At 42.1% G+C, this 13,952-nt stretch overlaps 1 protein-coding gene across 7 annotated transcripts in view; it reads left to right on the top strand.

The window, feature by feature from the left end:
• LOC109899179 (transcriptional enhancer factor TEF-5) overlaps positions 1–13,952 on the top strand; it is a 79,368-nt gene that overhangs the window by 25,309 nt on the left and 40,107 nt on the right. For 5 of the 7 annotated variants that reach the window (XM_031832737.1, XM_031832607.1, XM_031832551.1 and 2 more), the window contains exon 3: positions 9,675–9,924. The exons of 1 other annotated variant lie outside the window; for it this stretch is intronic. In XM_031832737.1, the coding sequence (XP_031688597.1) occupies positions 9,801–9,924 (124 nt within the window). In that variant the 5' untranslated portion in view covers positions 9,675–9,800. Of the gene's footprint in view, positions 1–9,674; positions 9,925–13,952 lie in introns of those variants that run through there. One more of the 7 variants, XM_031832759.1, reaches the window with a different exon arrangement.

Below are 13,952 nucleotides of genomic sequence, written 5' to 3'. Positions count from 1 at the left end.
TCTGTCTCTGCTGATGTTGCATTCCAGCAGAAACAATCCTACTGTTTTCCAGACCCCGAAGTGGACGCCTAAATTGGACAATCCGCCCCCCTCCCCTCGTTCCCCTCCTCCCTCCCCCTTACATGTATCCTCTGGTCTCCCGTCCTTATTTGGGCAGAGACGTTCTGAGCGCTGGGCGGAGGGGTGGAGTGGGGGAGGGGATGGAGGGCGTCGGGTTGACACAAGGGAGGCAGAAGGAGAAACAGTGAACGCTCACAGCCCTTTCTTAATAAGGACATGTCTGGAATTTAAGCCTCGCTCTCCATGAGAGCTCTTTCACACACAGCACAGCAGCACCCCACTAAACTCATGTACCACTATAGCCCACTACCCAGGGATTCTGATCAGTATTGTCAAATTCCCATGACAAATCCCTCTCACTATTCCACAAGTTAGTCCCCGTTGGCTAGGAGACTCTTACTCCATACCTATACGTCTATGATCCTACACCTCGCGTTTATCGGAGAGAAACAGCTTAGTTAATATCATAATATCTAATATCTTTACAGACTCTAAACGTGTCTTAACACACAGTGGTCTTGCTGACCACCCGGACAGTGTTAAAGAAGGGTGGGTTTGTGTGTCTTCACTACCAGGAAAAACACTGGGACTGCCTCCAAAAAAGAACACATCAATTGGACACATTTGACACATTTCTGGTCTTAATAGACCTGACATGCAATGGATTCTTCTAGACCAGTGCATTTGCATTATGCTATATGCACCCATACTTTTCTACCACAGTGGATGTTTACTGTAGTGATTGTGGATGTTTCTGGTAATTGGATCTGCTCATCTTGAGTTGTGTTGGTGTAGATGTATAGCTGCAGCCTGATCTCTGTGGACTTTTAGCTTTAAATACTTGAGCTGCTGACCTACCTGCTGACTGCTGGGCGAGAGCTTCTCGAATTTTGCCGTGATCTCCACATTCAGTCATTGGGATTAAGATAGAGGTCGACCGATTATGATTTTTCAATACCGATACCGATTATTGGAGGACCAAAAAAGCAGATAAAAAAAAACTGTATTTGTAATAATGACAATTACAACAATACTGAATTAACACTTATTTTAACTTAATATAATACATCAATAAAATCTATTTAGCCTCAAGTAGATAATGAAACATGTTCAATTTGGTTTCAATAATGCAAAAACAAAGTGCTGGAGAAGAACGTAAAAGTGCAATATGTGCTATGTAAGAAAGCTAACGTTTCAGTTCCTTGCTCAGAACATGAGAACATATGAAAGCTGGTGGTTCCTTTTAACATGAGTCTTCAACATTCCCAGGTAAGAAGTTTTAGGTTGTAGTTATTATAGGACTATTTCCCTCTATACCATTTGTATTTCATTAACCTTTGACTGTTGGATGTTCTTATTGGCACTTTAGTATTGCCAGTGTAACAGTATAGCTTCCACCCCTCTCCTCGCTCCTTCCTGGGCTTGAACCAGCAACACAACGACAACAGCCACCACATCGAAGCAGCTTTACCCATGATGAGCAAGGGAAACAACCACCCCAAGGCTCAGAGAGAGTGAAGTTTGAAATGCTATTAGCACGCGCTAACTAGCCAGCCATTTCACTTCGGTCACACCAGCCTCATCTCGGGAGTTGATAGGTTTGAAGTCATAAACTGCGCAATGCTTGACGCACAACGAAGAGCTGCTGGCAAACGCATGAAAGTGCTGTTTGAATTCATGTTTACGCGACCGCTTCTGCCTATCACCGCTCAGTCAGATACTTAGATACTTGTATGCTTGTATGCTCAGTCAGATTATATGCAACACAGGACACGCTAGATGATATCTAGTAATATCATCAACCATGTGTAGTTAACTAGTGATTATGATTGATTGTTTTTTATAAGATAAGTTTAATGCTAGCTAGCGACTTACCTTGGCTTACTGCATTTGCGTAACAGGCAGTCTCCTTGTGGAGTGCAAGGAGAGAGAGGCAGGTCATTATTGCGTTGGACAAGTTAACTGTAAGGTTGCAAGATTGGATCCCCCGAGCTGACAAGGTGAAAATCTGTCTTTCTGCCCCTGAACGAGGCAGTTAACCCACCGTTCCTAGGCAGTCATTGAAAATAAGAATGTGTTCTTAACTGACTTGCCTAGTTAAATAAAGATTAAATAAAGGTGTAAAAAAAATATTTAAAAAATCGGCGCCCAAAAATCCCGATTTCCGATTGTTATGAAAACTTGAAATAGGCCCCAATTAATCGGCCATTCCGATTAATCGGTCGACCTCTAGTTTAAGACCAACCCTGGTCCTGGGGGGCCCAAAGTTCTCAGCTTTACCTCAAAATCTCATACAGTCCCTCAACCAGACTTTCCCTCAAATAGACTTAGGCACTAGTCTTAGTGGTGGTGCTCAGTTTGTCTCTAGCCTACTGTGTTACATTCAGGCCTAGTCAGACTGGAGGGTTTTCCTTCAGGAGGTAGAACTGGTTTTCCTGCCTTTGATCTGATGTCATTTGAAGTGCTAGACTGTCATATACACTGAGTGTACAAAACATTAGCAACATTCCATGACATAGACTGACCAGGTGAATCCAGGTGAAAGCCTGGATCCCTTATTGATGTAACTTGTTAAATCCACTTCACTCAGTGTAGATGAAATGGAGGAGACAGGTTAAAAAAATATATATTTTTAAGCCTTGAGATCATTGAGATGAATGGGCGAAAGAATATATTTAAGTGCCTTTGAACGAGGTATGGTTGTAGGTGCCAGGTGCACCGGTTTGTGTCAAGAACTGCAATGCTCCTGGATTTTTCACACCAACAGTTTCCCGTGTGTATCAAGAATGGTCCACCACCCAAATGGTCCACCACCCAAAGGACATCCAGCCAACTTGACACAGCGGAAGCATTGGAGTCAACATGGGCCAGAATCCCTGTGGAACGCTTTCGACACCTTGTATTGTCCACGCCCAGATGAAAAAGCATAAAAATATGTCTGGATTGGGTTAGAGCTTTGATTGGCATGGAAATTCAAGCCTGATGAGCCATACATTAAAGACATTTAAAGAGCCAAGCCCAAAAAAGACCAAATGATTGTACCGTTATCCAATACATAGCCTATGATATATAGACTGCCGTACATTACGCACGACAGAAAAACACCAAAGTCCATAAATGTAGCTATCTATTCTTGGGTAAATAACTGAAACAAGCTAAGGCTAATCTTTTTGAGTGTAGACTGTATTACTGTACTGTATTGTATTAGCCTATACTGTATTATATGGATTGGAATTACACACCACGTTCAAACCATGAAGCTGGGAGACAGCATACAATGCTGGTGCAGGACATGCAGCCTACAACATTACAATTATAGGCTATTGAATTTGATTTTAATTTTGAAATGTAATAGTGCCTATTTAAAATGTTCATAATTAGTAGGCCGGCACATTAATACCTTTCATAATATTTCCCCTAATGTTGTGTGACGGATGTGTTAGCCTACCCCCTCTTTCTCTCTCTATTGTTGCTTAATTCCTTCCTCGACTTTCAACAGTTAAATGAAATAAGGTTTTGTTATTTTCAACATTGTAATGACATGCCTGAATAATAGAAGAATAAGATACAGCAGGCTTTCACTTCTCTTCAGGAGACTGAATGGTTATGGGTCTGAATAAATAACTGCTATAGCCTAGCGCCATCTGAATGGTTATGGGTCTGAATAAATAACTACTAAAGCCTAGTGCCATCTGAATGGTAATGGGTCTGAATAAATAACTGCTATAGCCTAGCGCCATCTGAATGGTTAGGGGTCTGAATAAATAACTGCTATAGCCTAGCGCCATCTGAATGGTAATGGGTCTGAATAAATAACTGCTATAGCCTAGCGCCATCTGAATGGTTAGGGGTCTGAATAAATAACTGCTATAGCCTAGCGCCATCTGAATGGTTAGGGGTCTGAATAAATAACTGCTATAGCCTAGTGCCATCTGAATGGTTAGGGGTCTGAATAAATAACTGCTATAGCCTAGCGCCATCTGAATGGTTAGGGGTCTGAATAAATAACTGCTATAGCCTAGCGCCATCTGAATGGTTATGGGTCTGAATAAATAACTGCTATAGCCTAGCGCCATCTGAATGGTTATGGGTCTGAATAAATAACTGCTATAGCCTAGCGCCATCTGAATGGTTATGGGTCTGAATAAATAACTGCTATAGCCTAGCGCCATCTGAATGGTTATGGGTCTGAATAAGTAACTGCTATAGCCTAGCGCCATCTGAATGGTTATGGGTCTGAATAAATAACTGCTATAGCCTAGCGCCATCTGAATGGTTATGGGTCTGAATAAATAACTGCTATAGCCTAGCGCCATCTGAATGGTTATGGGTCTGAATAAATAACTGCTATAGCCTAGCACCATCTGAATGGTTATGGGTCTGAATAAATAACTGCTATAGCCTAGCGCCATCTGAATGGTTATGGGTCTGAATAAATAACTGCTATAGCCTAGCGCCATCTGAATGGTTAGGGGTCTGAATAAATAACTGCTATAGCCTAGTGCCATCTGAATGGTTAGGGGTCTGAATAAATAACTGCTATAGCCTAGCGCCATCTGAATGGTTAGGGGTCTGAATAATTAACTGCTATAGCCTAGCGCCATCTGAATGGTTATGGGTCTGAATAAATAACTGCTATAGCCTAGCGCCATCTGAATGGTTATGGGTCTGAATAAATAACTGCTATAGCCTAGCGCCATCTGAATGGTTATAGGTCTGAATAAATAACTGCTATAGCCTAGCGCCATCTGAATGGTTATGGGTCTGAATAAATAACTGCTATTGCCTACTGACATCCCGCCTACTATTGACTGCTGCAAACAAGAGCTTGCGTCCCTCTTCCAATAATAAGAAGTATAAGAAATGCATTTAGTCTAGCTTTTCCTGGGACTCCAACTCCAAGAGCTAAGGAGCGTTTTTTAAGGAGACAGGCCAGTTGAGCGCCGGTGTGTAATGCGCAAGCGACAGAGGCTATAAATTATAAGCTTATGAGTAACCCATCATTCATTAGCTAAATATAAGTCTAATACTGCATTGAATTTATTACCTGAAATAGGTAGGCTAGGACATCTATCTATACACTGAACCACGCCAGCCCAGGACCTCCACATCCGGCATCTTCACCTGCTGGATCATCTGAGACCAGCCACCCAGAAATCTGATGAACCTGAGGAGTATTTCTGTCTGTAATAAAGCCCTTTTGTGGGGAAAAACTAATTCCCAGGCCCACCCATGGCTGAGCCCCTGCCCAGTCATGTGAAATCCATAGATTAGGGCGTAATTAATTCCCTTATATGAACTGTAACTCAGTAAAATCATTAAAATTGTTGCATGATTCATTTATATTTTTGTTCAGTAATATATACTGCATATTAATTGAACAGGATAAGGCCCATCTATTTTGGATGCAATTTTAATGGAATTAATGGAGAGCCAGAAATACTGTGAGAGAGTGCTTGAGTGCACACGGATTAAAAGCAACGATATCCGAGTGATAGGGTGTTTTAAAACTCTGCAGATTCAAAAAAATCTTTACAATAATATAATAAAACAGATGGAGATGTTAATTAGACGTGCATTCAGTCCTTATATTACTGTAGCATAGGCTAGAATAGGCTATAGTCTTAACTTTCACAAGAAAATAAGTTACCATAAAGATGCATTGAGAACTGTGCTCAATACTGTGCTGTCTGTCCCCACCATGGGCGTTGATGATTGATCATGCAGATAAAAAAAAATCTAAAGTCAAAATCAAACTTTATTTGCAACATGCGCCGAATACAACAAGTGTAGACTTTACCGTGAAATGCTTACTTACAAGCCCTTAACCAACAGTGCAGTTCAAGAAGAAAATATTTACCAAGTAGGCTAAAATAAAAAAGTAATAATAAAAAGTAACACAATAAGAATAACAATAACGAGGCTATATACAGGTGGCACCGGTACCGAGTCAGTGTGCAGGGGTACAGGCTAGTTGAGGTAATCTGTACATGTAGTTGGGGGGGGGGGGGGGGTGAAGTGACTATGCATAGTTAACAAACAAACAGCGAGTAGCAGCAGTGTACAAAAATAGATTTTTATGAATTGTTCAGCGTTCTAATGACTTGGGTGTAGAAGCTGTTAAGGAGCCTTTTGGTACTAGACTTGGTGCTCCGGTACCGCTTGCTGTGCGGTAGCAGAGAAAGAAGTCTATAACTTGGGTGCCTGGAGTCTCTGACAATGTTATGGACTTTCCTCTGACACCGCCTATTATATAGGTCCTGGATGGCAGGAAGCTTGGCACCAGTGATGTACTGGGCCGTTCGCACTACCTTCTGTAGCGCCTAACGGTCAGATGCCGAGCAGTTGCCATACTAGGCGGTGATGCAACCTGTGAGGATGCTCTCGATGATGCAGCTGTAATAACTTTTGAGGATTTGGGGACCCATGCCAAATCTTTTCAGTCTCCTGAGGGTGAACAGGTTTCGTCGTGCCCGCTTCATGACTGTCTTGGTATGTTTGGACCATGGTAGTTTGTTGGTGATGTGGACACCAAGGAACTTGAAACTCTTGACCCGCTCCACTATAGCCCCCTCGATGTTAATGGGGGCCTGTTCAGCCCTCCTTTTCCTATAGTCCACGATCAGCTCCTTTGTCTTACTCACATTGAGGGATAGGTTGTTGGCCTGGCACAACACTGCCAGTTCTCAGACCTCCTCCCTGTAGGCCGTGTCATTGTTGTTGGTGATCAGGCCTACCACTGTTGTGTCGTCAGCAAACGTAATGATGGTGTTGTGTTTGTTGTGTTTGGCCACGCAGTCGTGGGTGAACAGGGAATACAGGAGGGGACTAAGTACACACCCCTGAGGGGCCCCAGTGTTGGCCCATCAGGAAGTCTAGGATCCAGTGCAGAGGGAGATGTTTAGTCCCAGAGTCCTTAGCTTAGTGATGAGCTTCGTGGGCACTATGGTGTTGAATGCTGAGCTGTAGTCAATGAACAGCATTCTCACATACGTGTTCCTTTTGTCCAGGTGAGAAAGGGCTGTGTGGAGTGTGATTGAGATTGCGTCATCTGTGGATCTGTTTGGGGGATATACGAATTGGAGTGGGTCTAGGGTGTCCGGGAGGATGCAGTTGATGTGAGCCATGACCAGCCTTTCAAAGCACTTCATGGCTACCGATGTGAGTGCCACGGGGCGGTAATCATTTAAGCAGGTTACCTTCGCATACTTGGGCACAGGGACTATGGTGGTTTGCTTGAAACATGTAGGTATTACAGACTCGGTCAGGGAGAGGTTGAAAATGGCATTGAAGACACTTGACAGTTGGTCCGCGCATGCTTTGAGTACACGTCCTGGTAATCCGTCTGGCCCTGTGGCTTTGTGAATGTTGACCTGCTTAAAGGTTTTGTTCACATCGGCTACCGAGAGCGTTATCACACAGTCATCCAGAACAGCTGGTGCTCTCATGCATGCTTCAATGTTGCTTGCCTCGAAGCGAGCATAAAAGGCATTTAGCTCGTCTGGTAGGCTCGCGTCACTGGGCAGCTCGCATCTGGGTTTCCATTGGATGAATCCCGGACCATATTCTAGTCTGTGCTAGCAAAACAGTTCTGTAGTGTAGCATCCGCATCATCTGACCACTTCCGTATTGAGCGAGTCACTGGTACTTCCTGCTTTAGTTTTTGCTTGTAAGCAGGAATCAGGAGGATTTGGTCAGATTTGCCAAATTGGGGACTTTGCTGCATCTCTGTGTGTAGATTAAAGGTGGTCTAGGATTTTTTTTTTCTGGTTGCACATGTGATATGCTGGTAAAAATTTGGTAAAACTGATTTAAGTTTTCCTGCATTAAAGTCCCCGGTCACAAGGAGCGTCGCTTCTGGGTGAGCATTTTCTTCTTTGCCTATTGCCTTATAGAGTTGGTTGAGAGCGGTCTTAGTGCCAGCCTTGTTTTGTGGTGGTAAATAGACGGCTACGAATAATACAGATGAGAACTCTCTTGGTAGATAATATGGTCTGCAGCTTATCATAAGGTACTCTATCTCAGGCGAGCAATACCTCAAGACTTCTTTAATATTAGACATCGCGCACCAGCTGTTATTGACAAAAAGACACACACACCCACCCCTCGTCTTACGAGTGGTAGCGTCTCTGTTCTGCCGGTGCATGGAAAATCACGATAACTCTATATTATCCGTATCTTCGTTCAGCCACGTCTCGGTGAAACATAAGATGTTACAGTTTTTAATGCCCCTTTGGTAGGATAATCTTAATAGTAGGTCATCAATTTTATTTTCCAATGATTGCACGTTAGCAAGAAGAATGGAAGGCATTGGGAGTTTATTCGCTCGCCTCCGGCTTCTCAGAAGGATCCCCGATCTGCGTCCCCTTTTCCGGCGTCTTTTCTTCATGCAAAAGGCGTGGATCTGGGCCTGTTCCAGTGAAAGCAGGATATCCTTCTCGTCGGACTCGTTAAAGGAAAAAGCTTCTTCCTGTCCGCGGTGAGTAATTGCTTTTCTGATGTCCAGAAGTTATTTTCAGTCATCAGAGATGGTAGCAGCAACATTATGTACACAATAAGTAAAAAAAAAAAAGTTACATGAAACGCACATTTGTTTTACAAAATAGCACAATTGGTTGGGAGAATGTAAAACATCAGCCATGTTCTTCGGCGCCATCTTCAGACAGAGACAGCAGAATCGCCTTTGAAATTTAGACATTGCGTATCATTTAACAGTTACATTTCACGTTATGCTGTTCATATAAATAATTTATTTCTCACAGTTATTTTTCCCTGAAAAGGGGAGAGGGTTTGGGAAGGAAATCTTGCTAAATCTCGGTAACCGGTTCTCCCTATTCAACTCTTGTGTGCATCTTTTGTCTTTTAGTGAAGAGACATGTTCATGTGGTAGTTGTGATTTTTAGTAAACAATTAAATAGCTTTACTTTTCACATCTCTTTTAATCCTCCACTTCATATTTTTTAAGTTGCATTATGGAAGTTTTCAACACCGCAACTTTAAAATGTTCCAATGATGCACTCATGAATTTGTTTTTCAGCGGAACCTCAAAATGTTCTTGTAATGTGAGGAGTTGAGTTAACCCATAGGACCATCCCAAATGGCCTTCCCCATATTTGTCCAATATGTGTATTTTTTTCAACATCGGCCATATTACCAATATAAAAACGCAAGCATCATGGGATGATGGATACTTAGGGGACTCTACAACACGATGAAGAAGAGGCAGCTTGAAAAATACTTAAGATCTCGGCCTGCTCTCAGCCATAAAGCAACCACATTGGGAAGCATTCCCCTAACCACAATAATTCTTTGAGGCCACTGCTGATTAGTTTGCTATTAAAACAAGGTTTTATAGAATAGCTTGAATTCATTTGGCAGTTTTAGACACATAAAAACGTGTCAATGATAACAATAATCAAGGGCTGTATTGTTTGTTCATACATATTTAAAGATTTCAAAACGGACAACCAAAGGAGCCTTCTTTATACGACTGAATTGTAAATGTACTCGCCTGCTAATGGTGACAATGATGATGAAGTTGTTGACAGCAGTTACAATGATGATGATGATAATGACTGTGTATTCTTCTCTTTCTCTCTCTCTCTCTCCCCCAGATCCTCTGACTGTGGGGCTCGTCGTCGGGCCCAGGGGGAGCCGCCACCATTGCTTCCAACGAGTGGAGTGCCAACGGTAGCCCGGAGGATGGGCTGGAAGAGGGGAACGATGAGCTGGACAAGGCCATGGACGGGGACGCCGAGGGGGTGTGGAGCCCAGACATAGAGCAGAGCTTCCAGGAGGCCCTGGCCATCTACCCTCCCTGTGGACGGAGGAAGATCATCCTCTCAGATGAAGGCAAGATGTATGGTGAGTAAGACACAAGCAAGCAATCCCACACTCACACACAATACATTTTTTATGGTACCTTTTTTCATCATGGGCCCTTTATGGTCTTAAAAACATCAAGTATAATTTTTTTAATGACTTGATGTGTCAGGCAGTCAATGTACTGATACCAAAACAGGGTGCTATGGTTTGATTGCCACATCATTGATGTTTGACCTTGAAAGACACGTTCTTTGTCATCAACCAATCCAGTCTAGACAGTAGTTTATTTGTGTAGTTATACCTAACAAACTTTTTCTAATTCTTATTTAACTAGATATAAAACTGGAACGTACACACACACACACACACACACAAACAGAAATCCAACTCATTCCATGTGTTAATCTGCCCTCCATCACTTTCTGGCTCATGTATTGAAACACCTGTGGCTTAATGTGTTTGGATCCCATTCCCTTCTGTAGTGAGGAAGGAAAATACAATCTCAGCAGTTTGTAGTCTATTGGTTATTATCAATAAATGTCACAATAAGGTGCATCTCAAGCTCTGTTAAAACATGAACTGTGTGTGATTTTCAAATAAATGTTACAATTATTTGGTTGTAATATGAGCATATCCGAACTACAAATTTCCAATTATTCCATGCAAAACAATTGTGCACATTAAGCTCTAGGTCAGGGGTAGGCAACACCCTGGTCCTATGTTTTTGATATAACCGACCTGGAAGACCAGGTGTGTTCAATTGAACTGATCAGTTGGTCAGGTGTGGTGTTGAGTTGAAACAAAATCGTTTAGTACCTGTGGCACTCCAGTTGCTTAGCCCCTGCTATGGTCTATATCATAGTTATAAAGCAAGTTACTGCATGCTTTTATGATCAGTAAACATTCTGGGTGTAACGGTACACATATTTGTACCGAACAGTTCGGTATGGGGACCTCGGTTCGGTATGGGGACCTCGGTTCGTTATGGGGACCTCGGTTCGATATGGGGACCTCGGTTCGATATGGGGACCTCGGTTCGATATGGGGACCTCGGTTCGGTATGGGGACCTCGGTTCAGTACACACTGTGAATGAATACATTAAAATAGTTCAAATAAAATACTAGGCCTATAGCAGTGTAGGCCAACCATGGTCCTGGGGACCCCAAGGGCTGCACATTTCGTTTTTTGCCTTAGCACTATACAACTGATTCAAATGATACAATCTTGATAATTTATTTCATCATTTGAATAAGCTGTGTAGTGCTAGGGCAAAAACCAAAACGTTCACCCCTTGGGATCCCCAGGCCCGAGTTTGGGAAACGCTGGCCTATAGGCTATGCCTACGCTGCATTGTAGGCCTATGCCTATTGAGTAAATCTGAGCTGAAAAAAACATTTCAGGCTATTCCGTTAAAACAACTAGAGCCTATGCATACGTTGTAATCAAAATTCAAATCTCAATTGCCGCATTTCAAACAGTCCTTGTGTGAGGCGCAGCTAGGAACTAGTTCTGTACGATTGTGGTGAGTGGTGGGGTCGATAAACCAGAATTGGAGGATCCTCCAGTTTGGGAACATTTTGGCTTCCCGTATATTAAAATGGCGATGGACAGAGAGTTGTGGATAAAACGTTAACAGTATGTCGCCACACTCAATGAGAATAGTTTATGCAGCTGCCAACACCTCAAATATGTTGACATATTTACACCAACATCACCCCAGTAGCCTATACCGGAGCAAGATGGAAACGCAAAGAGACAACAACACAACATCTTCTTAACCTTGCATTCAAGCAGCCCTTGGCAGCTGATTCCGATCGGGCCAAAGAAATTACAAGAACGATAGGTTGACTATGTTTAGATTTTTTACAGTCTGGTTTATAGCTGCGGATATACAGTATGCCTATTCCCGGTTGCTGAGAATAGGATGAACATGCTAAGTTACGAACTTCCCTCTTGCACCCATTTCAGAAAACAGGTATTACCCTTTCTTGCAAACTGATAGAGCTTGCAAGAAAGGCAGTCAGAGCTTGCAAGAAAGGCATTTCACTGTACTTGTGCATGTACCATTAAAACTTGAAGCTTGAAACTATTTAAGCAAGCCAAAGCCGGAGATTTCAATGAATTGTCCACAACCCTGTGTTGTGCTTACTTAACAGTGACAGCCATCATATTACCCCGGAGTGGGAGATGTACCATACTACAGACACGCCCCGTGTATGAGTCACACTTGCGTATCTGGCAGTGAAGGAGGCAGTGTCATGGTGTGTTCATAACCAAGATGGAAGTGGAAATGTACCCATAGAGATAGATACAGGACTTATCTTTGTATCTGTGCCATTGTGGCGCCCGTGACAGCAGTGGCAGCGCCATTCAGGCAATCTTCATTTTGAAGTAGTGAGTTTTCTTCTTCACGATTGGCTGATCCCTCCTGATGACCCGGTTGGACATGACTCCAACAGGGCCACCAGGAGGGACCATCCAAAGAACTTGTAAGTTCCACCCCACCGGACACACACTGGTTGATTCAAAGTTGTTTCCACATAGTTTCAATGAAATTACTTTGAACCAACGTTGAATTGACGTGTGTGCCTTGTGGGACCCAGTTTCCCATTTTAACATGCCATTTTGCCCACTAGAGGCCTCTATCATTCTCTATGGAGTTTACCACATATGACTGGGAAAACTCCACTTGAACATCCCTGCAACTGGTATTTACTTGTGCAAATCTCGTTTATCATTTTGAGCGTCCACTTCTCCCACATGGTGACCTCTGACGTTACCTACTAAGGAAATGGCCTCTATAACACTATTTCCAGCAGTTAAATGCAACAACAAAACCTTATTTATAAAAAGCAACGTATTAATGTGTTGTTTTTTTTTACTCTATAATTTGTTTATAAGCATGATAGCTGTACTGTTAGTTTATGGTTAACGCAGGTTGTTGGCCATTAGCCAATCTGCATTTCTCAACTAGTTCAAATCAGATGAATGCATCCAACTGTTATTTAGGACTTCACAACTGGTAAATTCCCACCTCCCACACGGGGAGGAAACTTGAGAGGCCCAACATCACAACAGACAATGCCAGGAACATTGTGAATGCTCAACATTGTGAATGCTCAACTTTGTGGATAGCATGTAGTACTTTCCTGCAATCAAATGAATATTTTTCATAATTTCACAATTAATAAACATGATAAAATAATATAAAACACTGAAAATCTGGTGTTACTAAGTCAAAGTTTTTGTTATATTTCAGTCTTATGATAATACTAACTCAAAATGTAATTCATTCCAACTTTATATCTGACATGGTTCAGGTGTCTTTTTAAGCCCATAACCATGTGTGTGAATTGTATGCTTTTGTTTCAAAGTAGATTTGTTTAAGACTACCGATTGTTTAAGACTACCGATTGTTTAAGACTACCAATTGTTTAAGACTACCGATTGTTTAAGACTACCAATTGTTTAAGACTACCAATTGTTTAAGACTACCGATTGTTTAAGACTACCAATTGTTTAAGACTACCGATTGTTTAAGACTACCGATTGTTTAAGACTACCAATTGTTTAAGACTACCAATTGTTTAAGACTACCGATTGTTTAAGACTACCGATTGTTTAAGACTACCAATTGTTTAAGACTACCGATTGTTTAAGACTACCGATTGTTTAAGAGTACCAATTGTTTAAGTGAGGGTAGCATATCCTTTCGGGATATAGCTAAGCTCGTGTCATTTAGCTTGCTTCATCAGAGAAGTCTTTTGTGAAGAGCTTGACATCGGCAAGTAGCTTATATTTTGAGTCTAAACTTGTCCTGGTAAAGTTGTCTGTCTCGACTACTGTCATTACTACTATAGGCAATAGGTATAGCTGGTCCATTATTCAATATCTTTATAAGTTGGTTTCCAGTAGCAATCGTGGATAAACAGCCTTAAAATCAATTCTGAAAGAGGTATAATATTAGCTAGCGAAGGTATGTTTGTTGGAGATAAAAAAGTATAGAGCTTACCATAATGTTGAGGCGACTTTACAAAGTTGCTAGCTGGCAAACATTATTTCTAGC

Source organism: Oncorhynchus kisutch, linkage group LG1, assembly GCF_002021735.2.
Source record: "Oncorhynchus kisutch isolate 150728-3 linkage group LG1, Okis_V2, whole genome shotgun sequence".
Classification (NCBI taxonomy): Eukaryota; Metazoa; Chordata; class Actinopteri; order Salmoniformes; family Salmonidae; genus Oncorhynchus; species Oncorhynchus kisutch.
This window is presented reverse-complemented; position numbering and strand designations above follow the sequence as displayed.